The sequence below is a fragment of the Sarcophilus harrisii genome, chromosome 4, assembly GCF_902635505.1.
Source record: "Sarcophilus harrisii chromosome 4, mSarHar1.11, whole genome shotgun sequence".
In the NCBI taxonomy this organism is placed as follows: domain Eukaryota; kingdom Metazoa; phylum Chordata; class Mammalia; order Dasyuromorphia; family Dasyuridae; genus Sarcophilus; species Sarcophilus harrisii.
The window spans coordinates 142,040,959-142,066,916 of NC_045429.1; the positions used below are offsets into that span (position 1 = coordinate 142,040,959).

Genomic DNA, 25,958 nt, shown 5'->3' on the forward strand with positions numbered 1-25,958 from the left:
TAGTCCATGCTGACCTTTTCACTGGTGATATAACCTACAAAATACTGGATATATTCCATGGATCCTATGTAAGTGAAAGGCACTAAACAATAATGGGGACCAGGAAAGAGGTCCTATAAAGTATTGAAATGAAATTTGAAGGACTCTTGAGAAGTCAGGAGAGCATTCAACATATGAGAGAAACCATGATTTTTCTTAGGTGTAGATCTGACCAAAATAAGATTGGAAAGCTTGTGACTCATGGAGTTGCAGTGGTTTCCCTATTACCTCCAATATCAAATGCAAACTCCTCTGCCATTTAAAGTTCTTTCCAACTCAGGTTCTTTCCCATCTTCCCTGTCTTTTTACACTTTTCTTGCCTTAATTTAATGTCCTGGTTTCAATCGGACTTTATAAAATGAATGTTTGGACTAGATGGCCTCTGGTATCCTTTTTAGCTCTGGATCTTGGATGCTATATCCAAGTGATGTCAGACTGAATTCAACTTTATAACTCTTCCCTTTCTTTAGTATCTACCATCTTTCCATGTTATCTTTAAATCATGTGTATATATGGTATCTGAGAATATGAGACTGAAATAATGACTAATTACATTTTTAGGAAGGCAGCCTATGATGGAAAGAGTCATAGATTAGGAATCAGAGTACCTAGATTCAAATCATATTTACAACTTGTGTAATTTTGGGGAAAATCAGAACCTTTCCAGGCTTCAGGTTCCTCATTTTTAAGCAGATTAGATAATCTCTAAGGTCCTTTCCAGAGGAGTATAGTGGTTTGAAAGAAATCTCTTCTCAAAAGTCAGAAGACCCAAGAGTCTTAACAGTAACAGGGCAACCTCAGGCACTAAACAATTTCTATGAACCTTGTTTTTTTTTGTATCTATAAAATGGAGTTTATAAGACTTACTGGGCTGTTGTGGGAATTAAATGTGATAATGCATGTGAAGCATTTTGAACACTTTTTAAAAATGTTATATAAATGTAACCTATTTTACTAACCAATAGTCAGATAAGGTACACAGTAGAGCGGGAGTCAGGAAGATGAATTCAAATATAGCATTAAATATTTACTAGCTGTGACCCTGGACAAATCATTTAACTTCTATCTGCTTCAGTTTTCTCATTTGTAAAATGGGGAATGATTGAAAAATGGGGGTACTTAAAAAGCATCTATCTCATAGGATTGTTATAGGGATAAAATGAGATAATATTTGTAAAGTGCTTTGCAAATTACTCTTCAAACTACTACTACTACTACTGTTGCTCTTGCTGCTGGTGGTGTTACTACTACTGCTTGCTGCTACTACTACTACTATTGCTACTACTATTATTACTACTGCTATTACTATTACTACTTACTACTACTTGCTTCTGTTGCTGTACTACTACTTCTACTGTTATTGCTGCTGCTTGGTACTGCTATTTAGTTTTTAATGTGGATCACTTTTTAAAAAAAATTTCAGTATGTATTCAGGTTATATGTCACTCAAAGGAATAATCAAAAAAATTTTAGTCCTAAAGCAAGTGCTACTCTGGGTCCTACACTGATGCCTCATTTTGTCATGTAGGCTTTCAAAGACTGCACTAATGTTATACAAACCTGTCAGGTTATAAAAAGCTAGAAATACTTTGAATGTGGTGCAACTCCCTAAAAATCAAAAGGCTTGCAGACTGGCCATGTAGCCATGCATTTTTTTTGGTTCCAGTAATCCATAAAACAAAGAAAAAACACAAAGTGGCCCTGATTACTGTAGAGCCCCCTTCTGTTTCCGCAACAATATTGCAGAATGGGGAAAGAAGGGGCCAAGGATTCTAAAGAATTATACAATTTTAAATAGTTTATAAAACTTCGTTAGATATAAGCAAAATTCTTGTTTACTGAAACAGACCTACTATTGGAGAAATTATATCATTTATGATAATTTCGTTAAATGAAACCAGAAGACAAAAGGTTATAGACAAATGTAAGAGTATATTACAGATTCTTTTGGGGGAAACAAATAAAGGAGTTTGTGAAGCTGGCTTTATCCAAAACCAGCAAGAAACACCTTCTTTTAGGATATTTGCTCATCTAATTTTGTAGTGTTCAGTCAGTTTAGTAAGCATTTATTATGTGCCTGACATCGGGTTAAGTGCTAGCAATATAAAGAACTGGGGAAAAAACAGTTCTAGCTCTCAATAAACTCACATTCTAATGGGGAAGCATATAACCTAATGACCACAATAAATATCTACAAAAAGAGAATCACAAAAGAAATGCCAATACTTGTTGCTGGGAATGAAAAGGTAGAAAAATTCTATGAACTTTCAAAATTCTCCAAGTTAAATCAACACACCAAATCTTGGTGACTTTAATGCCTATGTATGTATGCATAAGGGAAGATGGTAAACATTTTAATATTCTCCAGAGGCAAAGGAGAGGTTCATCCTAGAGTGAGAAAGCTACAGCATGTTACAATAAAGGAATTGTGGAAAAGAGTAAAAAGAAATATATCATCAAAAGAGGTGACAATCTAATCACATATCAATGACAAAGAAGTTATCACTAGCTACAGCTTGTATTTTCCATATGTATCTTTGCAATGAACAGGAGACAAGGAAGATCCCTTGCATGTAAGGTGAATTCCCATGAAGAACTATGAAGGGATATGGACAAAATATATTTATGGGAGGTTATTTTGTGCTTTGTTGGAGGGGAATATTTACCTCAATGAGACCACAAATCTATTTCTTTATGGGAATAATAGCTAGGCCTCAGAGGCAATGGTAACAACCATTCAATGGAGTGTGGGTCTTCCATTAATAGAGTTACAGTAATAATAATTTCATCTTTTTATATGGGGGTAAAGCTGTATCTGTAGACTGTTCATTAGAAGTTGCTCCTCTGGAAGTTGCAATATGGTACATAGTTCCCAGTGGGAGCACACATTTGCTAGGCATCTGGATGGACTTAATGGATATCATTTGTAGATGAAGAATGAACTAATATAAACAAATAGAATACCTATGACTAATTCCAAAAAATCGGAAGAATTAATGGTTGGCTTCTTCATGTGCATCTTTTCCTAGGCAGTATTTTCAAGGATTCCGAACTCTCAAGTGATAAATGAAAGGTGGCAATAGTTAAACCTTCACAGACAAATGCTTTGTAGATAAAGAATTAGTGTGATATCATATCCATTTGATTCATGACTTCTACTTATAAAGGTAGATCATTAAAGTGAATTGTAATAAAGATATACTTTCCAAATAGGCAATTTAGGTAAGGTAGAGATTCTCAATTTTTTTATTTTGCTCGCAGCACAGCAGCAAAAATACAAACAAAACTTTGATGTTCATCTATGCAGTCATAAGTTTATATCCCATATAATTCATGATACCTAGTTAAAACTTGCTTTTGCATAACTTTTCACATTACTGATTTCAGATAAAAGTAGGAGACTACATACTTGAAATTAAGAGCAAGATTTACTTACATCAAGGAGTACACCTATTGATGACTTGATAGAGTATTTATCGGTCTTAATTAAGCATAGGCTTTGGTTCAATATAGTGATCATTAAAAGGTAAAGAGAATAAAATTTCTACTCAATTACCAATAGTATGATCTAGTCTCTAGAAAGGACTTCATAGATCATTTAGAGGCTCAGGGGATAGATTGAAGGATAACAACTAGCTATGTGATCCTGGGAAAATCACTTAATGTCTATCTGTCTCAGTTTCCTCATCTGTAAAACATCTACTTTCCAGGGTTGTTTTGAGGATAAAATGAGATAATATTTGTAAAATACTTTGCAAACCTTGAACTGCTATAGAAATGTAAGCTACAATATTATTAATTTAGATATGAGGAAACCGAGGCACAAAGAGATTAATTAATTTGCCCATGGTTATGCAGCAAATTACTAACAGAACCAGGACCAGAACTTGGGATGTCTAAATCTCAGTCCTTATTTCATCAGTAAAAAGATACTTTGTTCTTTCTAAGTAGAATATTTTTCTCAAGGTTTCTAAAATTTCTCAATAAGCAAGTTCAAGAAAGTTTGTTTTTACAACAATGTAGTTTATGTATCAGTTTTCCAACAGTGACCTTCACTTGGGAAAATTTGCAGGAACTATCACTATATAAATTTGAGATTGGAGAAGGACATGGATTGGTTACATGTCAAGAAAATGAAAGAACAGATGGATCCTCAAAGTGCTTCACTAGTACCCATAAAACAGAAAGACACTTAGACAAAGATATCTAACATGTTAGGTGATCCTTTGGAAGATTTCAGAGGGAACACGGACAAGGGATACAGTTCTATTGCCATTAGCACCAATGGAGGAAATACTTCCATCTTGAGATCATGGATTCATTGAGATATGGAAATACTGTTAAAGTATTTGTATCTTAGTTACAGGGTGGTGATAATTGTAATGAACTATCAAAGCACCAAATATTTTTATCTTTTTTTCAAAAAGTCACTAATGTGCTAAAATATTATGGTATAATTGCTAACCATCGTGATTATACATAATTATATATTACATGTAATATAAAAAGAGGAGAGAATTATGATCACCAACCAGCAGGGGCCATCTACAGCTTTGAATTTCTAATTTAGCACAAGAAAATCTACTTTGCTTTTAATTGAAAAACATTCCCCTGCCCCCTTTTAAATTAAAAAAATGCCTTTATTAACTTTCAATCAGCATTGCCTTGGCCAATTATGAATAGAAATTCCAATGGTTCAAAGAGGCAAAGCAAATGAATCCTCTTCTAACTGTACAGAAAAAAATATGGCATTCTCCAGTGACCAAATGTGAATTCTTCCCCTAAGTAATTTCCACCCTCCATCCCAGAGAGTAGAACAGTGAGGGTATTAGAAGCCTCCAGGTTTAGCCCACATAGATTTGATGTGAGAGAATTCCTTGGATAATTTCCCTTTTCTATTTCATATTTCCTTACCTGATCCCAATACTCTAGACTTGACTTACCTCCCATTTTCGGATGTTATTTCATATATTGCTTAGGACACTTGTTATGTTCCCTGTCTTTTCTTGACTGTTCATCATTTTTTGACTCATATTCATATTTTATCTTGAAACACATTACTCTTATATTTTATTCATCATGATTATGAATTTGAGACCAACTAAACAGATCCATGTTAATAGCACTGTAAAAGAGACCTAGAGGGATAGAACTTGATTTATTACAATCAGGAATGATATAGAGGGATTTATGCATTTGCTAGAGAGTGGACTAAGGTTCTTTTTTATGCTAAGATTTTCAAACTTTTTGAGGCTCTGAGGAGCCTGCCCTCTTTCTTCCTGCCTTTCCTCCCTATACTGCTTTCAGATATTGGCCTCCTGGACACAATGCTCTGATTTTATGGTTTAACCCAAAGAAGTGACTGTTAAGAATCCCAAGGCCATAAAAAGGTGATGCCATGCCAAAATAGATTTTTTTTTTTTTTTTGGTAATCAGATCCTCTAACTTGAAATCATACCACTTAATAGCTTACTATCTCAATATATGTTCTTTTCTAGCACACTGAACAGCTCATCAAAGGTTTCCAAGCACAAGACAATAAGCAGAATGAAGTACTTGAAGAATTAAATGCTTTCAATTATTGAGCAAGAGATAAGTAAAACTAGTTCACATGTGTAAAGATGCTTAATTTTTGATATTAACATAAATTACAATGAAATGCTGGCAAAGAAAAAAATTAATTCAATTAAAAATAAGCATTATGAATCAAACTCAATTCAGATAGAATTATTTTTAAAGGGGGAAAGAGAAAAGAGAATTTCATAAAGCCTGGAAAAACAAGACATTTGTTTATCTACTTTTTTTCTAGTAATTTAATTGTAAAGTACATCCTTTATTATCCTCAAGGATCCTTCTATATGAGAAAATTTTAATTATATATGGACAAAGTTTTTCATCTGAAAGAGAGGGAAAGTTAGATGGGGAAGAGAAAACATACAACTCACTGAGTTCAAATAAAAGAAAGCAAATATTGGGAGATACTTATTTGGGTAAATATTAAAGACAACTTTTTTGAAAAAGAAAAATGCTGAATTCATCACAATCATTTCCTATTATAACTCATCAATTTTTCCCGTTCTCATGAAAGATCTAAGTCCCACTTAATGCCAATCCACTAAAAATCTAATTGCCTTGAATGGAACCAATTGGAAACGACATATTCTATAAGAGAAGGGGCTATGTATCACTATATGAAATATAGTAGTTGGGAGACTGATTTTTAGTGTCACAAGCATATAAAGTAAGGAAACTGGAAAAGGAAAGCTTCACGTAGTTTCAAATTTAGGTGTTTTCCATTCATTTGTTTATAAGATGGCAAATCATTCTGTGATCATAAGTAATCAAAACCCAGGATGCTCCATTTCTAAGATTAGTATTCCTTACTTAACTCATTTAGTTGCTTCATTTATAAATACCTTCCAACTAACATTCATATTCTGTTTTTTGGAAAAAAATGTATATTAAACTTTTTAATACATAAATGAGTAAAGGCAGCCCCACTTAAGTAAATTCTCAGAAGACAACTTAACAAAAATCTCTTTTGAAAGTATTATAAAATATGTCAAAATGTTGATTAGAAGAATTAAATCTTTCCCAAATTAAAACAAACAGATTAGTATACAGAGTGTGCCAAAAGTCTTGATGCAGTTTCAAGTTTTAATGGCTATTAAATTTGAAGGACAATTATTAAGTATTATTTACATAAACTTTCTTATTGTTTAAATTAATATATTATATTAAATTTATTAATATAATATATTAAAATCTATTTGCAAGCTATAAAAGCTTGAAATTTCAATAAGATTTTTGGAACACCCTATATTTCATAATTTGCCTATATTTTCAGCAATTCAAAAAAGCAATTTTATTCTTTAAAAGCCTTGCAAGACTGTCAAGACAAGGTTAAAGTACAAAGAAATGATCTTTGCAATGACTTCGTAGCTCAATTTAAAAAAAAAGAACAATAACAGCACTGCTAGCAGTAGAATCAGAGGCAGCCATATAATAGAGAAAATGCCAAGAACATATTTTAGAAAGAATGCTTACCTTAAGCGCTTTTGCTACTGCATGTCTATATTCATTTTTTCACAAATTTAGGCTCAAAGGTTCTTATAAAACCATCCTTATATTGCAAAGTCTATCATTAATTTTTCAAAGGCTAGTTGGCTTGAAGCTCCTTTCAAGCATTTGACATGGTGGAGGCTGTTGTCCAAAAATCAATCCGCAAAATGAGGTAAAGATGTAGAGAAAGGGATCTAATATAAGAGCTAGGGCAGCTTTTAAGAAGCATGATTAAGTGGTCACTTGCAGAGTTTAACCCAAGATTAACAAGTGGATAAGGCAATCCTTGATTTTAAAATGAAATCTGTAGTTTTGATATAAAATCTGGCCAGTTGCTATCATTACAGGCCTCAAAAGGTTTCAGGACTGGGGGAAAAGGAAGAAGAGAAAGAGAAAAAAAAGAGAGAGCGAAAACGAAAACAAAAAACAAAAAACCCCCAAAAATCCACTGTCACACACTGATTGCCCTGGGCAAATCTCCTCAGTCTGCTCATCTGTATCATTACCATTTGTCTCATTGATTTTGGGTCAGAATTAGTGCTGACTCTACAGTCAGACTCTACAGAATTTATTTGACTAAAGGCATTTAAAAATCATTTAGAGATATCTGAACAGACTACTTAAAGAAATACATTACCAGCAAAGAAAGTTATATTGGGCTGTTTGAAAAGTCAATGTTGCTTAATTGAAAGGTCATTAAGATGGAGTAAGAATAAACTAAGTTTGCTTCATTACTACCCATATTGCTTTAGGTAGCTTATTAGCTTTTTTCTGGGGAGGGGAAGAAACACAGTATCATTCACATAACTATGGACTAGAGTGGGGTGCACTTGGCAGTTGACGGAGAATTGGGGTGGTAGGACTGGGAAGGAATCTGAAGTCTCATTTTTACACTCTCATTTTGCCACTTTGGCATTAGTTTATTAACATTATAGTCCAGATTGTCTCAGACTTGCCAATAAAACTTCAAAGTTAACAAATCTACATTATCTTAAAATTATCAGCACTATTTGATGTTCTGCTGGACTTATGAGATCTCTGGAATTTATCTGAAATTAACAGGACCAGGAGGTCTGGAGAGCAAAATCTCTCCTGTTTTGGGAATACCAGGATATGATTTTAGATTAGTATATTAGTAGGTGATTTCTGGGCAGCCAGGTGGAGGAGTAGACAGAGCACTTGACCTGGAATCAGGAAGTCCTAAATTAAAATCTGAACTCGGACACTAGCTCTTATCACCCTAAGCAAGACATTTTGTTTGCCTCAATTTCCCCATCTGTAAAATGAGCTAGAGAAGGAAATGGCAAACTACTCCAGTATCTTTGCCAAGAAAACCCCAAATGGGGTCATGCAGAGTCACAAGACTGAAACAACTGAACATACATGATTTCCAGGTTCTGCTTTGTAATCTTACTTTTTGTTATTGTTACTTTCTTCTGGCTACTTATAAACTTAGTTTCAATGCTGCCCAGAAGAGAGAGTGGTCAGGGGGATCAGAAACAGATACAATTTTAACAAAAATTTCCTAAGGAATATTGTAAAAATGTAAATAGTTATGAAAATAGAAGATAGTAAATGACTTAAAGACAAGATTCTAAATTACAGTAGGGCTAATTTTGTTAGTCTTTTGACTTCTGCTTTCCAAAACATTATAACCCAGGTATATCTGAAAGTAACATAGTAAAGTGGTCATTTGATTCAGAAATCTAAAACAATTTTTCCTAGGATGCAAAAAAATAAAAAAAATTAAAATATTTATTAGGCTTCTACTATATACCAGTAACTACCTATGCTAAGCACTTTACAATCATTATCTCATTTGATTTCACAACAACTGTGGGAGGTTGGTGCTGTTATTATCTCCATTGTACAGATGAAGGAGTTGAGACAAACAGGTTAAGTGACTTGTCTGTCTGAGACTGAATTTGAACTCGGGCCTTCCTGATTCTAGAACCAGTACTACATGCACTGTGATACCTACCTGCTTCTACAACTAGATTACGTGTTTTGGTTTAAAGAATATTTGCAAAGATATGGAAGATTTAAAAATATGTGAAATTCTAAGAAAGGAACATTAAACATTGAAATATAGGCAACCAATTAAACAAGAAGTCTCGAATTTCTATTTTATAGCAATCCTGAGTCCAGGTTCTTAAATGGTAGTTTGAGACCCCCATATGGAGTTTTCTAATTGAATGCAGGGATCACAAAATTGTCATTGATTATTAGTAAATTTGTATACCTGTTTTATATACCTATATGTTCAGAATTGCCTAAAAATTTCTCAAGCAAAAATGGGTCATGAGTAGGAAAAGTATAAGAAGCCCTGATCTAAACCAATGCCATCCAAAAATCAATTTAATATGTAAAAGTAACGAACAATCAATTCCTTTAGTTTTTGCAAAGTAATTTTCCCAATTCCCAAGTTCAACAAAATTTTATTGCTAATTTAGATGCAGGTCTTTAACAAAAGTTTTTCTGACCAAGAATGATCCTTTATCCAGTATGGTACATTGCCTCTCTTGAGCGATTACTAAGAAAAATGACATGATCCCAAGACACTTTCAAATTTTAAAACTGAATCATCAACAAACTTCACTAGAAAACTTCTAGGACAAAAATCTTAAATCACCTTTTTAAAGTAGGGTAAATATTGTTCTTTGGAACAATGACTTGTTGCTGGGCCTCACCATGGAGCAAAAGGCACAAAAAACAATGTTCACATGGAAACAAAAACACACATTAACTAAAATATGGGGACACCAACAGATGCTGTATTTATTCAGATTCTCTTTTAAGGGATATGACAGGCTATTGAACGGCGGTGTAGAAAAAAATAAAATGTAAGCATTTTTAGTGTTTTTGATAAGATGCTTGAATTCAAGCTTATACAAATAATAGGTTTGGAGATGCATGGATCAGATAATAAGTGACAATTACTGAGTCTCTAAATTAGTATAAGCTAGCTCAGAGCTGGATGATACAGTGAAGGCAGGGAGAGGGACAGACTTTAAATAGACATAATGGATAAAGGACAACTATTCTCAAATCTGCAGAAAAGGCACTGAACTATAATTGATTATAACTGATTATAACCCTGTCCTTACATTTTTATATGGTAAAGGAACCCTTGATGCATTTTCCACATATTCCCCAGATGCACTACTGTAGTCATGAGTACTCCTTTGAAATTAAAAAAAAATTATAATTCAAATATAATGTGAGACTAGAAAGCAACGAAACGGGCTTCATACACAATCTCCCTCATTATTTTATATATTGTGTCATAATTTTTAGCAGATTTTTTTTATGTTAACAAAGCCTAATAAAACCTATGAATCCCTTCTCAGAACAATACTTTTAAATGTATAAAATAAAATGCATAGAATTACAAAATAAACAATTATATTAGAATAGTCTTTCTCTCCATATTAAAAAAGTTCTTGGATATTAAATTAAGAACCTCTACTTTATAGTTACATATTGCATTTCAAGTATTAGAGACCACCATTACCATCAAATTCATACTGAGTGTCCATTCAGCAGAAAGTATTATACTAGGAATAGATTCCAAGGCAGGGCCTAGGGAGAGATAGGACATGAAAAGATAAATGATGCAGGGCAGTGAATACCAAAGAAGCTATATAGGCCATAAGTAGCAGGACATTTTAGAGGCAAGAAAATTCACAGAGGGTTGAGATATTCTTGGAAGGCTTTGCAGAGAAAGTAAGATTTGAGCTGAGATTCCTGAATATATCAACAATCAGTGTGGATTATGTTATGCATGCAATTCAAGGGCAGCTCTTCTAGAACTGAAACTTACAAATTCTTGTTCTTAATAGCAACAATAAAATAAAACAAAACAAAAACTCATAGATTTTAAATTACTTTTGCTTTTAGAAAAGAATTTGTAAATAGCTATAATGACCTTAATAGTTTTGCCCAGTGTCTTCTACTATTTTATTTGTGTATTTACTCATGGATATGTGTGCACATTTTTAAAAAATAGTCCTTCTTTATACTTTCAAAATTATTCTTTTTTGTGTTATCTCACTTTGTATCTATATGTATACATCCATATGTATCTATAGTTTTCATACACGTTATTCCTAGTTGCATTACGTTCTTTGAATAGAATGAATTAGTGAGGAAGGTAGATGGCTCAGTGAATAGAACCCTAGGCTTAGAGACAGAAAGACCTGAGTTCAAATACAACTTCATACACTTATTATCTGTGTAACCCTAGGCAAGTTATTTAACCCATTTGCTTTGGAGGCATTTAGGTGTCTCAGAGGATAGATTGCTGGGCCAAGAATCAGAAATACCTGAGTTTGAATCCAGTCTCAGATGCTTACTAGCTGTGACCCTGAGCAAGTCATTTAACCCTGCTTGCCTTAATCCACTGTAGAAGGGAATGGCAAACCACTCCATTATCTTTGCCAAAAAAAAAAAAAAATCCCTTGGACAGTATTGCTATGCTTCATGGTCCATAAAGTCCCAAAGAATCAGACATGACTGAACCATTGTATAATAATTCCATTAGAGTAATAAAAGAGTATGTTCAACTATTCCTCAGATGATAAGATTTTTAATATTTCACCATTATTAAAAAATACTTCTATAACAATAATGACGGGAGTGAACTCTGAAACTGTGTCTCCTTTAATCTGTAAAAGAAGGGAGATTTGGGGTCTCAGACTCCAAAAAGTCTGGGGAAAAGCATACTTTCCCAGACAAGCCTTTTCCAAGTTAAATGGTTTCATTCAATTAGAAATCTTGGTCAAATCACCCTCCTTTGATCTTTTGGGGTAGATCCTCTTCAGGAAATTTCAGACTTTGGGAAAAAGCCTTTAAAATGTTTTTTTTTTTTAAATTCAATTGGAGATCTGGGCCTGATATTCCTATTGAGTGGCTTGAAACTCCAAGATAAGTATCTAGGCCTGAGGGCATTGACTCTCTTTTCAACTGGAACCTAGCCCCAGACTGCCGATAAAAAGGCAATTTTGAACTTCCAATCTCTGCAGAAGTCCGAAGTTGGATTATGTTTTGCCAAGGGACCTCTTTTTTTGGCACAGCTGTCTGCCAGGACTCTTGCCTGCTGTGAAGATACCCTCTTCTCAGTGATAACCTTTGTTATTTCTCTGACAGGACCTTGCCACCAAGGAGTCTTGTCTTCCTAGCAAAGTCGGCTTCTTAATGCCAATAAAAATTCCTTTAACCATTCAGATTTTTTGTGTTCTCAAATTCTTTCACATTGGACCTATGCACTGACCAGAGGGATTCTCATTACTCAGTCCTCTACCACTAGACTGGCATCAATAATAGCTAAATTTTATACAGAACTTGGCAAACCTCAAAGTATTTGAATACATTTTCCCATTTGATGTTCAGAATGACCCTTTGAGAGATATTACTGGCATTATCCCCATTTTCAGAGAAGGATAGAGGCTCAAAGAGATCACATGACTTGGCCATGGTCACGAAACCATACTATTAATGATATACATTTTAAAACTACAAAGCATAGCAGATAAATAGGAGATAATAATAATTGATCCCAGAATCATTAAAGAGTCACTAGAGTTTGCTGAGTAGAACAGTGACATAATCTTTAAGGGTTATCACCTTGACCTAAGGTAGGGAGGACATTTAGGAGGCTATTGTCATAGTCCAGAGAAGAAGTGACTTGGGCCTGAGATTGGTGGTTGTATGAGTAATGGGAAAGACCTAAGAGATATGGAAGGAGGAAAGATTAGATGAATATCTAGGTGACTGAAAGGATGGTGGTAACTGAAAGATAAGCATGGAGGAAGAGTAGGATAGACATAAAACTATAATGGAGTAAGATCAGCTGTGCATACTGTATATCTATCCATGTTTTTTTTTTTTTCCAATTTGTATAGATTCACTCTGTATAGCTAAAATGAAAAGAGGGGAGGGGACTCTAACTGCTAAGTGTCCATCCATAACCTCCAGAGTCCCTGTAGCAGTAATGAAATGACCTAAAAGACAGAGGATAAGAATGACAGAGTAGGGGGATTTTTCCTGAAGAGCCAACTTTCAGTGAAGAAGGGAGGAGGATTTGAATTTATATATAATGGGAAAAAATGGATGTGGAGGAGGAGAGAGGACTAGAGGATAAAGGTAAATGTGGTTGTGGTGAAAATCAATCCCATTGTTGGGTATCATAGGGAAAATAGATTATGCCCCAGCTTCCCACTCTTTGATTAGTTGATCACAAATCTCTTTGAAATGCATCAAGATCTCTAGGAGGCATGTTAGATATGAACACTGTATTATGTTTCATTACTATATGTTTCTTATAAAGATACTTTAGACAACATACATACAACACTCCTATGGTCTATTCCTAAAGATGATATTATTGAGTCAAAAATTAGACATATTTTAATAATTCTAATGTTATTAGTAGGCTCTGATTCCTAAAATTCACAATTCCACATGCAATGTATATGTTTTTATATTTCAGGAAAAACAATAATAACAAAATTAAGTTTGAAAAATGTGAAGAAATGCCTCCAGTTATTTTAATTTTCATATATTTGATTATTAAAGAGACTAATTATACATTTAAGTGATTGCCTGCTTTTAATTGGATAATAATTGGGTTCTTCTGATTGCTTTCAGTTTACAACAAAGGATTTAGTTCATTTACTCTCTCCTCCACAAAGACATAGTACCATTCTTATGGAATGAATGACTCTGAGTACATCCAAAACAATGTGGGTCATTTTTAAGAAAATACAAGATGAAGTCTTATACATAAGGTATGGTAAAATATAAGACATAGAAAAGGAGACCAGAATAAAAAAATACAACAAAAATCCAAATGTGTTTATTAATAACCAGGAATGTACTGTTTAACAACTGTCTCTCCAAAAAAGTACACATGACACATTTTAAAATATGCAGTATTAATAATATTTTCCCCATCACTTTCTTAAGTCTAGGTAATCAACAAAACAATAAATAAAGCCCTTGATCTATTGATTTCTGATATATGAATGCTCACACTGAAAATTTAATAATCACTCAATAGCTGGCTCAAACAGGCTACAGCAAAGCCCTGCATGCTTTCTGGATAAAGATGTTGGAGTATAATGTTTATTTACATCACTTTTGTTTCTATGTCCATCTAGTCCAAAGGAATCCTCAAAAAAAACCCTGAAGTCTGCTGCTGCTCCTTAGGCAAATATCACAGGTCTCACAATGAATAAGGGGAAAAAAGGAGGCAAATATTCAAGGCTGAGAGAGGTTAATATGTTTTAATTAAAAAAATATTCTGCTCAAAAATTTTTGTTAGATACAAGGTGCTGGGAAGACAACGAAAAAAATGACCATCCATATCCTCAGAAAGCATCTTTCAGAACAGTGGGAGGAGGGGACAAAAAATATGATTGCTCAACAAATGTGTATGAAATAGGTGACAAGAAAGAATGTATTTGAAACAAAGAAGAGAGAGGAAGAACATTTTTCAGTAAGGAGAAAACCAGGTCTGTACTCCAGGGATAGTAAGTAACTACTTGCATTTCTTAAAAACTTTAATATTTCAAAGTATTTTCTTCCTAGGAACTATGTGAAAGGTAGAGAATAAGCAATATTGTTGCCATTTTACAGATGAGGAGATAGAGACATGCTATGATGCCTGTGTAAACTAGAATTTGAACTCCCATCTCGACACCAAATTCAGATTTGCTTCTCTAGTGAGGATTATGACTCAGCTATTCCAATTTAATATTCCTAACTTAGTACTCTATCCAGTATTAGTAATACTTCTAGCAACTTCTCATATAATTGTCATCATAGCTACTCAGCATCCATTGAGGGAGTAGACACTTTTAAATCTCCTTTGATTTAAGTTTTATTGAAAAAACAGGTCAAAGCATTTCTATAGCATTATATGTGTGGCCTCTTAATGGATAACCATGCTTGCATTACAAAGGCAGTTTGGTGAGGGAAGTTAAACAACATTCTCTCTATATGTTAACAACAGTTGATTCAAAGAATATTGCTGACTAAATTCTCATTTAGGTTTAAAAGTCCTTGACCCCTTCCAACTCTCAGAATCTGTTTTTTCTTTTTTTTCTTTTTTTGTAAATTAACCGCTGCCAGTTGCTGTCTCATTGAATAGTCATAATTCCTTAATTTGTTCAAGACTTTATTATTGTTTAATTTTATTTTTAAAATTTATTTTAGTTTTAATGTATAAAATAAAATAAGCATTTCTGTAACCTAGTACAATAAAAAGATTATTGCACATAAAACTGCAAATCTACTTGCTATTATTTCCTTCCTTTATTAAAGATTTAAAAGGCAATTTTATGCTAGACAAAATAAAACTTTTATTCTATGGTGAGGAAAGAGAAATGTTGATTACTGCAGAATTCATGTTAGAGACAACTTAAGCTAACATTTAAAATGCTTTAAGTGAGCAAAGTGCCTGAAGGTGGTTTTGACCATTTAAGGCCAAATGCAATCAAAAGGCAAGCACAAATTCTTCAGTTAAGCATTACCTACTGGAGTTAGTGAACATTTATGACTCTTGGGAGGTCCTAGGAGTTGTCAAATAAACAAAATAGATTGATAATTCACCACCATAAGAAGCAAAGAGATTTTATTGAACTGGAAGAATTGCTACTATCTTGGGCATATTAACTGCTTCTGTTCTGGGCCTCTGTTGCTACCTGTAAAATGCAAGATACCTTCTAACCACAAATCTTGAATTCTATGATGTAATCATGATGTCAAGCATAGAATTTTGGACCTGAAAGGGATCTTAGGGATCATTAAGCTCAATTCTCATTATCCAAATGAGAAAACTGAGCTGTGCAGAAGGCAAATGACTTATACAAAGTCACAGAAGGAGAATTAGAACCTAGGTCTTTGACTCCAAATCTACCTCTCTTTATGCTATACCTCTGTCTCAATACTTCAACCTTTTTAGGTTTTACAAATTATAATATATATGTATACATACATATATTTATAGCCATTATATGTGCATATATATGTATGCACAAACATGTATATCCCTAACAGAGAATGCCTGCTTACATTTCTTTTCATGGGACCAATAAGTCATTTATCATCTTGAGATTCTTTATTTTCAATAAAACAAAACTCAAATACTGGCCCAATGGCTTTTTATCTATGTTAAGAAGAGTGCTCCATTTTTGTTATTAATGGTACCTTAAAATTCCTAATAAAAATGGAACTGAATAAAACCCAGAATGACTTATTTCTCATATTATAAATGAGTGATTCAGCCATTTGGCCAAATCACGTATAGAAAAGCAAAGCAAGACTAAATGTATCTGGTAAACTACCAGTCAAACAAATCAAATAGCAGAAAAAGGGTTATCCCTTATTTTCTAACTCCAGTTTATTACCATCTCCACCTGGAAGTAAAGATGAGAATAATAATAAGCATTTATTATGTGAGAATTTGCCAACTCTGAAGAAATAAAATTTGAATCCATTTCCCCCACTCTCCCAAACATTTTAAAATGAAAAAAAAAAATTACATAGAATAAAAGTGTTCTGAACCTACCCCAAATTTGGCTTCGATCTTGGAGCTGTGAAGTTACCATTTTTCTTTTTGTCTTTCCAAGTGAATTTCGATTCTTCCATCCCCTGACTAGAATCTCTACCATAGTTACTGACAACATTCCCACAGAGAACAAGAGACTGACTGTGGGAGTGAGATGCTCTGGCTAAACAGCAACCGTAGGAAGAAACATTTCCTCATTTGCAAATAATATTACTCTATGCAGGGAAGACAGGTTAGAGCAGTTGTCACCTTCTGAGATCTCCACCCAGTGAGGTCTCCACCCACATTCTTTTTTTCTTTTTTTTCTTTTTGACTTCAACAAGACAGAAAATTGGAGGAATCTGGGAGATAAAAAGTAGACAAATAGAGAATAGCATAGCAAGAATGTGGAGAGTATAGGTGAAGGGATATTAAATGGGATGAATCAATCAATTGCAAAGAAAGACTTAACAAATGATTTGTAAAGAGGCAGAAAACGGGGACTTTTCTTCATATATTGTTTGCAGGTGCCCCCTAATGGCTAAGATATACACAGGTGGTTAGATCTAAGAGACTATTAAGGGAGTAAAGGTGAAATAAAATAATGGACACAAAACTAATGTAATGCTTTAAATGTCTATGTGCTGTCATCACTCCTTTTTTCTTCTTTTTCCTCTCTTTTTCTTTTTTCTCTTCCTTTCCCCTTTTTCCTCTTCTTCTTTTCTTCCTTTCTTCCTCTTCCTCCTCCTGCCCTTCTTCTGTCTCCTCCTCTTCTCCTTTTTCTGTTTCTTTCTCTTCTTTTTTCCACCTCCCCCTTCTCATTGTTTTCCTTCTTCTTTTTGTTGTTGTTGTTATCCTTCTTCTCCTCTTCCTTTTCTTTCTTTTTCTTCCTCCACCCTTTCCTCTTCTTCCTCTTCTTCCATCTCTTCTCCCCCTCCTTCTCTTTTTTCCTTCTTTTCTTCCTCATTCAAAGGAAGTTTGGCAGAAAATGAAACCAGAATGGTTTTTACTAAGATAAAATGTCAGTTGTTTGAGGAATTCTAATATTCTTAACAGTCATTTCAAGATTTTAGGGATGTCTAGGTGCATTTTTTTCATTGTCAGCATTTTTTTCCCATTTCGGCCCTCTTCTCTAAAGTTATAATTAAATTAATTTCATCTAGGAGACAGTTAATATTTTTCTCAGCTCATAAATTGTATGACTCCATGCATAAACCTATTCCAGCAAAAAAAAAATGACCACATACAGTTGTGATGAAACAAACCTGTTATAGTTCTATTTTAAAATTTCCCCTTAATTTATTGCTTGTTTTGGCTTAATTAGTAATTCATAGTGATGGAAAATATTTAAGAAGCTCTGTGATGCATCCAGGGTTGATGTAATCAGCACAATGTCATCTAAAACAGGAGCATCTGGAAGACCTCACTATTTTCAAGGAATCCCTCTTCTGTTTGGATGCTGCATTGGACAGAAATACAGGGGAAAAGAACCGAGATGTAATAAGCATTTATCAAGTGTCTACTATGTGCCAGGCACTTTACTAAACACTGCAAGCATTATCTCATTTTATCCTCACAACAACTTTTTAAGGGATGTATTATTGTGATTTTTCACTGACAGTTGAAGAGACTGAGGCAAACAGGGTTAAATGACAAGCTTAGAGTCTCACAGCTAGAAATTATCTGAGGTCACAGTTGAACTCAAATCTTTGTGACTCTAGGACTTCCTGATTTCAGATCCAGGGTTCCATCCCATGGAGGTACCTACCTGCCTCCATGACAGTCATGATAAATGCCCTTGGCAAGGATAAGGCTTCCTGTTTTATGCCTCAATTGGTATTAATAGAAAAGTTTAAACAATGTTATCTCTGTTGTCAAATCTTTCAAGCCACCATATGATTTTGACTAATGCATGAGCAGAGTATCATTGTTGCTTAAGGGCTTGCTGGTAAAAAGCCATTTAATCAATATTTTGCTTTACTAATTAAATGATTTTTTAAAAAACCATCAAGAAAAGATAAGTATAGTAGGAATATATATTTTCTAGGTATTTTAGTCAGCTGTGGATGCAAAGAAATGCTTATAGCACGTATAGTTTGTAAAAGCCTTCCTATTTCTTTCTCATACTTTTATCAGGGATATTCTTGAAATGATATATGTGTTATACAGCCACACTGGAAAAAACAAGCGGATAAAGAATGACTATTGTTCAGCCTATGATATGCAGTTGGCTGAATAAGTCATAGAACTTTGTTGAATAGATACTAGACAGTAATTTGGGCTGAGAAATGAAAAAAAAAAAAGATAAAGAGCTGCATAGACTTTGGAGAATTGTGCTTTTATAAATGGAGCTTTTAATTGTCCCAAATGTACTTTTGAAAAAAAGACCCATTTTTGTTTTAAATTACAATATTCTTCTAGTGTTTTATGGATCACGTCAAGAAATAGAATCACCTTAGTAGAATCCAAGTTGTGCGTTACTAACAAAACAAATTAAGAGGTGTACAGTAGGTATGTTGCATAGGCTGTAACACATTATCATCCAAGAATTGCACAAGAGAAGTAGTATAAAAGATGTTATCAGAAAGATATATGACAGGAAAAGCAGGTAGTTTGGTCATATAACAAGAACAAAATATAACTCATGGTCAGTCCACATAACAAGATAAAAAATTAGGGCAGTGAAATCTAATTCAAATAGACATGGAAGTCACTAAACCATACATAAAGATCCTTGTGGGCTATATATTAACTTGTTTCCAATTCTTTGTGGCCCCTTTTTGGGTTTTCTTGGCAAAGATACTGGAATGGTTTGCCATTTCTTTCTTTAGCTCATTTTTACAAATGAGGAAACTGAGGCAAAAAGGGTAGTGACTTGTCCAGGGTCACTTATAAGTCCCTAACAAGTAAGTGTCTGAGACTAGAGAAAAACTCATGAAGATAGTTTTCCCGACTCCAGGTCTAGAACTCTATCCACTGTACCACCCAACTGCCTTGAATACTGAGTTAGAAAGCCAATTTAAACATTATCATTGTTTTATTGCATTTTAATTTATTTTGTTAAATGTTTCCCAATTATACTTTTATCTGTTTCAGGCAGCTCTCAAAAGTATTGTGGATGTCATGGGCCACAAACATGTTTGATGCTAGATGATTGTCCCTACAGGAAAATTTATGCATGGGAAAGTAGCACAGAAAGCAAGAGTATGAATGTATTAAATGTGGTTTGCAACATTGAAAGAAGTACCTACATAGCTGAGACCAGAGATCTACAAAGTATGAGAAGACATTTAGTTCCCTTTGCAATGATAAGAGTAAGAAGAGAAAGTGTAAGTAGAAAAACTAGTTCAAAGGTGGCAATATGGGTATATGAGAATGGTCTTGAATGTATCAGTAGAAATCAAGTCTTGAAATTGGAATATCTAAGAATTTAGATTTGGAAGCTCAGTTTCCTCTTCGGTAAAAGTGAAAAATTAGATTAGTCAATCTCTGAGATCCCTTCTGTTCTGGAATCTATAATCCTGTGATCATTCCTTTTCCATATAGAGGTTCCCTGTCTAGCAATATCCTTTTCCCCTTTCCCTCCTTCCAGTCTCAGAGCCTAGTTGTCCCTTTGAGACACAATCTTCCCATTTGAGCTTCTTTTATGCTCATTTTAACTTAATTTCACCTGAATAAAAACATTACTTTAGCCTGGCAGTACCACCATCCCTTTACCTTAGAGCTAGCCCTGTCTTTGACCTAAGATTTCCTAGGGGTGTAGTTGCTACTGAAAGATGTTGATGGTTATCTATACTTTTTTTTTTTCCTTTAAAGGTCCTGGTGAATGAAATCAGGGTTCAAGCTTAAAGGCTTAACAACAGAATCAGTTTCTGTTCAGTTTGCTAGTTTTAGCAGGTGGAAATATGGACTCTCCAGACAGGAAGCTGAGTAATGACCATTATTGCTATAGGAAGCATGGTCAGGAAGAGGAAGAAGAGTAATGTTCTGATATTGTAGGTCAACTCCACCCTTTCCAGCCCATACAAATGCATTTCCTTTAACTATAGTTCATTACCTAGCATTGCACTAGTGATTCATTGCCTTATCTGCCAATTAGTCAATTGTGAAAATTTAAAGGGCACGAAAATGATCAGAGAAAGTACCAGTCTCAGAATAAAGCTCATCTGCTCTTTACTCCCTTTCCTCCCTCCTCCCATAAAGAGGTCACACTGAACAGGGACACCAGATTGATTAACTAGGAATTTTTGCTTTGGATGCAAAGTCAGTTAGTGCAGTTTTTTCAGGTATAATTGCAACCCAACCCCCAGAGAGTTTAGGCTACATACAACTTAGTTGTTGTCTTTCATTCTTGAAGAGTACCAAAATGACATTACTATGTTAGAGTCGAGTTACAGTGTGTACAATTGTGACTGATCAGACCAATATGGGCTTGGAATGCTCTGCCACAGGTCAGACACAAATTGTCCACAGGAACATTTGGGGTAGCTTCTCTAATTTTGTGCATCACATCTTTCCTTTGGGCTAATTCGATTATGTTTTTCTTATAGAGCATAGCACTTTCTCTGATGAGGGCATGCCATACTGAGTGGTCCTGTGCTAGTGTCACTCATGTCACGCAATCAATTTTAAAGTTCTTAAGAGATGCCTTGAGATTGTCCTTGTATAGCTTTTTCTGACCACCTTGTGAGCATTTGCCCTGTGTGAGTTCTCCATAAAATAATTTTTTAAAAGATTATATACAACTTAGGATATTGAGAGAAATATGGGCCCTAGAAAAAGCACAATATTGCAATGGAACCTAGGGGTAACAGCTCTATTCAGGAGAGAATACTGTGGTGAAGAGAATAGTTGCCATAGACAAGGAAGAACTGGTTTGTCCTTATCATTCTGGTACTTGAAGTAAGGTCCAAATCTTCCTCAGCTAGTTATAAATCTTTTTATATATAAAAACAGAACATTAGAGCTCTATCAATTAATAAGTCTTAGTTGATACTTGTTATTTGTTCCTTTTTATCTCAGCAAATAGTCTATCAGTTCATACTAAGCTTCCTTAGTCCAGAGAGTTAGATTGAGCCTGGGTATTTATTTGCATGTTATACCACACCATACTGTATCAGGTATTGTAAAGATGGTTTGGAAAGACATTTAACTCTACCTGTTCTCCATCTAAGATAGCAAAGGGGATGAAGACATAACAGAATGCACTGATAAGTGAGTGAAAATGTCATTTTCTTCACATAACTCTAAATACATTCATTGCTTATCTTACTTTTAGAATCATAGAAATAGAACTAGAAGGGTCTCAGTGGTTATTTATTCTAGCCCATAATTTAACCTATCATATATCCCTACTATAAACATTCAGCTGGGAGGTAACAATCAGTTTTTCACTTGAAGACTGCTGCTGATGGGGAATTCATCTTTCCTTAAGGAGCTTCATTTATTCCACTTTTTCTTCTAACAACATTCATGAAAAGACCATGGCTTTCTACAGTGAGATGAACTATAGTCAATCATTTCCCTTGATCTCCCCTTCCCCTTCTTAGGTAATATGCACTTGTCCTTCTATGACTGTAGAGCCAGTTGTACACTTTCTGTGCCTTATAATACCTTTTCTCAAAATAAACCAATGGACAGTCAAAACTAATATAGCTGACTATGAATCAATTAGGTAGGTTAGTCTTAGGAATTCAGTGAACACCTGTCTGGGCAGGCAAACCAGGTGTCTAAGCTTATAAGCTTACAAACATTTTATGGCAACAAAATCCACAAAGGTTTTGATGCTATTGTTTACACTCCTCCTGTATCTGACCACTATAAAGATAAGACTGGATATATTACAGGCTAAAGTCATATTGAAATTCTAGTAGCCCTTGGTCAGTAATGATGTAGTTACTATGCTGGATATTCAGAACAGCAACTTACTCTAGGATCTTGTTAGCTGGCCACGGAGGGATATATTTACAACATTGTTACTCCAAGTCATATTTCTTGACATTTTTCTCTAGAAGATAGTAAAAGTAGTACTATCTTTGAAATAGTTTAGTATTTTTTCAGCATTCTTCATGTTGAAGAAAAGTCTTTGGAAAAACTAGTAGTTCTTTTTCTCCAAATTTGTATAGAACCAGAAGGCAAGCTATTTTCTCATGAATCTTCAAGTTGGATTATTTTATTTCTATGACAGCTGGAAATCAACATTATTACAATTCAGCATTCTCTCAATGACCAGCACCATGATGTTACACATACAAAAAAAGGACTGCTTCCCACTTTTAAGATAGTTTGAGAAACAATGCATCCATTCTTGAAACTAGAGAATCTAGAGAGCAATATATAACCAAGTATGAGACTGCATGTAACAGATAAGTGCTCCAATAATTTGGAGAAGCAAAAAATCATCATGGGATGGAATCTGAGAGAACTTTATGGATGAGAAGGTCGAATAAGACCTTGAAAGATGAATAAAATCTAGATTTGCAAAGATGAATGGGGAAGCTATATCAGACTAAAAGAAGAGTATGTGGAACCTATGATGGGAATTAGGATGGTGTCCATGAGTGTATAGGATCTCTGTTGGAGAGAGTTATAAGACAAGATTAAATAGGTAAAGTGATTCCAAGTGATGAGAAGCCTTGATTATCTAGTTAAAGAATTAGAACTTGATCTAATATGCAGTAAAAAAGCAAAGAAAAGCAGCATTTCAGTTCTATTTAGTCTACCAACAGGTAGATGTAGAGTTTAAGACTATATAAAAGGTTACTTCAATATTTCAAGCATGAATTATTTTTCAGCAGTTGCAGCCACTTTTATAGTGGCAAGCTCTCAATTACTGGAAGCACATGAGTAGAGACTGGATGATGAGGTATCAGGGATGTTATAATGGGCATTCATGCATTTGGGAAGAGTTTGGTCTAAATCAGAAGTATGAAAGTAAGAGCCTATGAGCCCCAAGCAGCCAGTAAGGTTGTCCAATGCAGTGGACCAGATTAAAATGTACTTGGGAAAATTTTTATTTAAATAAAGAAATATGCAATATAACATAGATAATATTAATTTCTGGCTTTCTAAGACAAGAAAATGACCATAAGAGATCCATTTTTTGTTTCTGTTAGAGTTTGATATTACTGGTTTGAATGACTTTGTTTTTTTATACTAGTTCTAAAGATTTTATGTCTAACTATCAAATACAGCAGAAAGTTGTAAGAGAATGCATATAAAGTAGTATTTTGCTTAGGAGAAGTACATTGGTGGAAATCAATAATCCAGCAGATTAGTATTGCTACTAAACACAAAATATAAAAATGTTCTACATCCTTTGCATTTTATTTTGAGATTGATAGTTGTATAGCCCACTTGTCAATTATTTTTGCTTATTTTTACAGATTTACAGAAGGAAGAAAACAAGGACATGCACTCTCAGATTAGTTGCAGAACTAGGTTAACAATTCTTCTAGAGATTTCTATTAAATCAGTGACAAGGACTAGATAACATTATTATTATTATTATTACTACTACTTTCCAATCAAGTATGAAATGCTTCAACACCAATGATCAATAAAGTGTCAAGTAAACTCTGTGGACAGTAGGGGAGGGGAGTTACTTAGATCTCCCTTGTGCTATTGTTTTGCTCAGAAATGAAGCAAATCCGCTCTTAGCTTTAAATACATTGTAGAAGAGGACAAAAGAATGTTGAAATATCTGCTATTCTGTGGAGGAACCATGACCATACCACAATCACTTACCACATTAGTTTAAACTTAGTTCTGAGGCTAATACAGTACATTCAAATGCTTCTACTTGTAAAAGAGAAATTTATCATGAGAGGAAACCAGTTCATAATTCCTTGGACAGACCCAAATTACTCAAGTCTCTCTGAAAGAACGATTCTACATTTAAATAAAAGTAAATAATGTTTAATGCACATATAATATAAAAATAAAATTTATTATTCAGTAGCCATATTTTTATAAGTTCCGTGTAAATTTTTATAATACCCTGAGATCTACCATATAAAGAAAAGAGAAGCAGAGAACATTAATGCCCTATCTATAAGTTCTGGAGAACAATTTTGCTATTATAAATGGTAATGGTCTTATCATGGGAGCTTTATTTGTGTGATGTATTGTTATCCATGATCATGATTAATTTGATTTTAAGTATCTTGGCCAGAAGCTATTAGGGGCAGGTCTGACTATACTACCCTATTAGTTTAGGTTTGGTTTTAGGATGAAATGAGGCACTGGTAAATCAGTGAACAGTTAACAACAATTAACTTTGTTCTAACATAGCAAGATTATAGAATAAGAGGCAATTAAGTTCCTTTGACTCACCCCCATATTGCCATATAGAAACCTGCTTAGGCAGTAGGTCTGGGTATAGTGATTGGTATGGTCTTCAAACATCCATCATATATCAGTAGAGCTCCAACTTCACAAGGGAAGGATTTTTTTTTTTTTACCCTTAAGTAACAGGAAGTTTGGTCAAGGTACTTAAGGACCAATCAGATTATCGAAATAATTTTGTTGACTTCTAGAGAAAATTAATGTGCTCTTAAAACAATATTATTGTTACTTTAAATGACTAAGTCATTATAAATACACAAATTAAAAATAAAGGACATAAAGGTTAAAAACACTATTTATATCTAGAGACAGGACTGATAAATAGAAGTATGCATAGAATATATATATATATATATATATACATTTGTGTCTAATGGCAGACATCTCTGGGGGAGGTGGAGAAGGAAGAAAAAAGGAAAAAAGGTATGTGATAATTTGTATATTTGGAGATTATAGCAAGTTGTACTTGGTAGATTTGCAGTTTCCTACATAATCATCTTTTTATTTATTTATGTTATAAAAATACTTGTTTTATTTCATAAATTAAAAATAAATTATTTAGTCTTTTAAGGTTTGTAAAGTTTTTACATATATAATCACATAACTCTAAATGTGTCAATGGGAAAAAGATATTTTAATGACAATCTGTGGATAGGGTTTTTAGAAAAAAGTGGGAACTGTTTACACTTATTTTACTTACTGATTATGCTAAGATTTTATAAGAACATACAATCAAGATTTTGATGTATAAAGACATTTGGGAAAGCAGAAAGAATGTAGGACCTGGAGACCCTGCTTGCCTTATTAGTTGGCAAGAATTATAACCTCTCTGAGGCCCAGTTACCCCACCAAATAAAGACCTAAATAAAATATATAAAATACCTTTCTGGGTTATTGTTAAGAACAAATGAAACCATGTCAATCAATGCTTTGCAAACCATACTATATGTGTTATCTATTA

At 34.0% G+C, this 25,958-nt stretch overlaps 1 protein-coding gene across 1 annotated transcript in view; it reads right to left on the bottom strand.

Moving 5' to 3' along the window:
• Positions 1-17,376, bottom strand: part of PLEKHG1 (pleckstrin homology and RhoGEF domain containing G1) — a 141,723-nt gene extending 124,347 nt beyond the window's left edge. The window contains exon 1 of the mRNA XM_031937631.1: positions 16,673-17,376. Within this exon, the coding sequence (XP_031793491.1) occupies positions 16,673-16,790 (118 nt within the window). The 5' untranslated portion in view covers positions 16,791-17,376. The remainder of the gene's footprint in view (positions 1-16,672) is intronic.
• Positions 17,377-25,958: the final 8,582 nt, after the last annotated feature.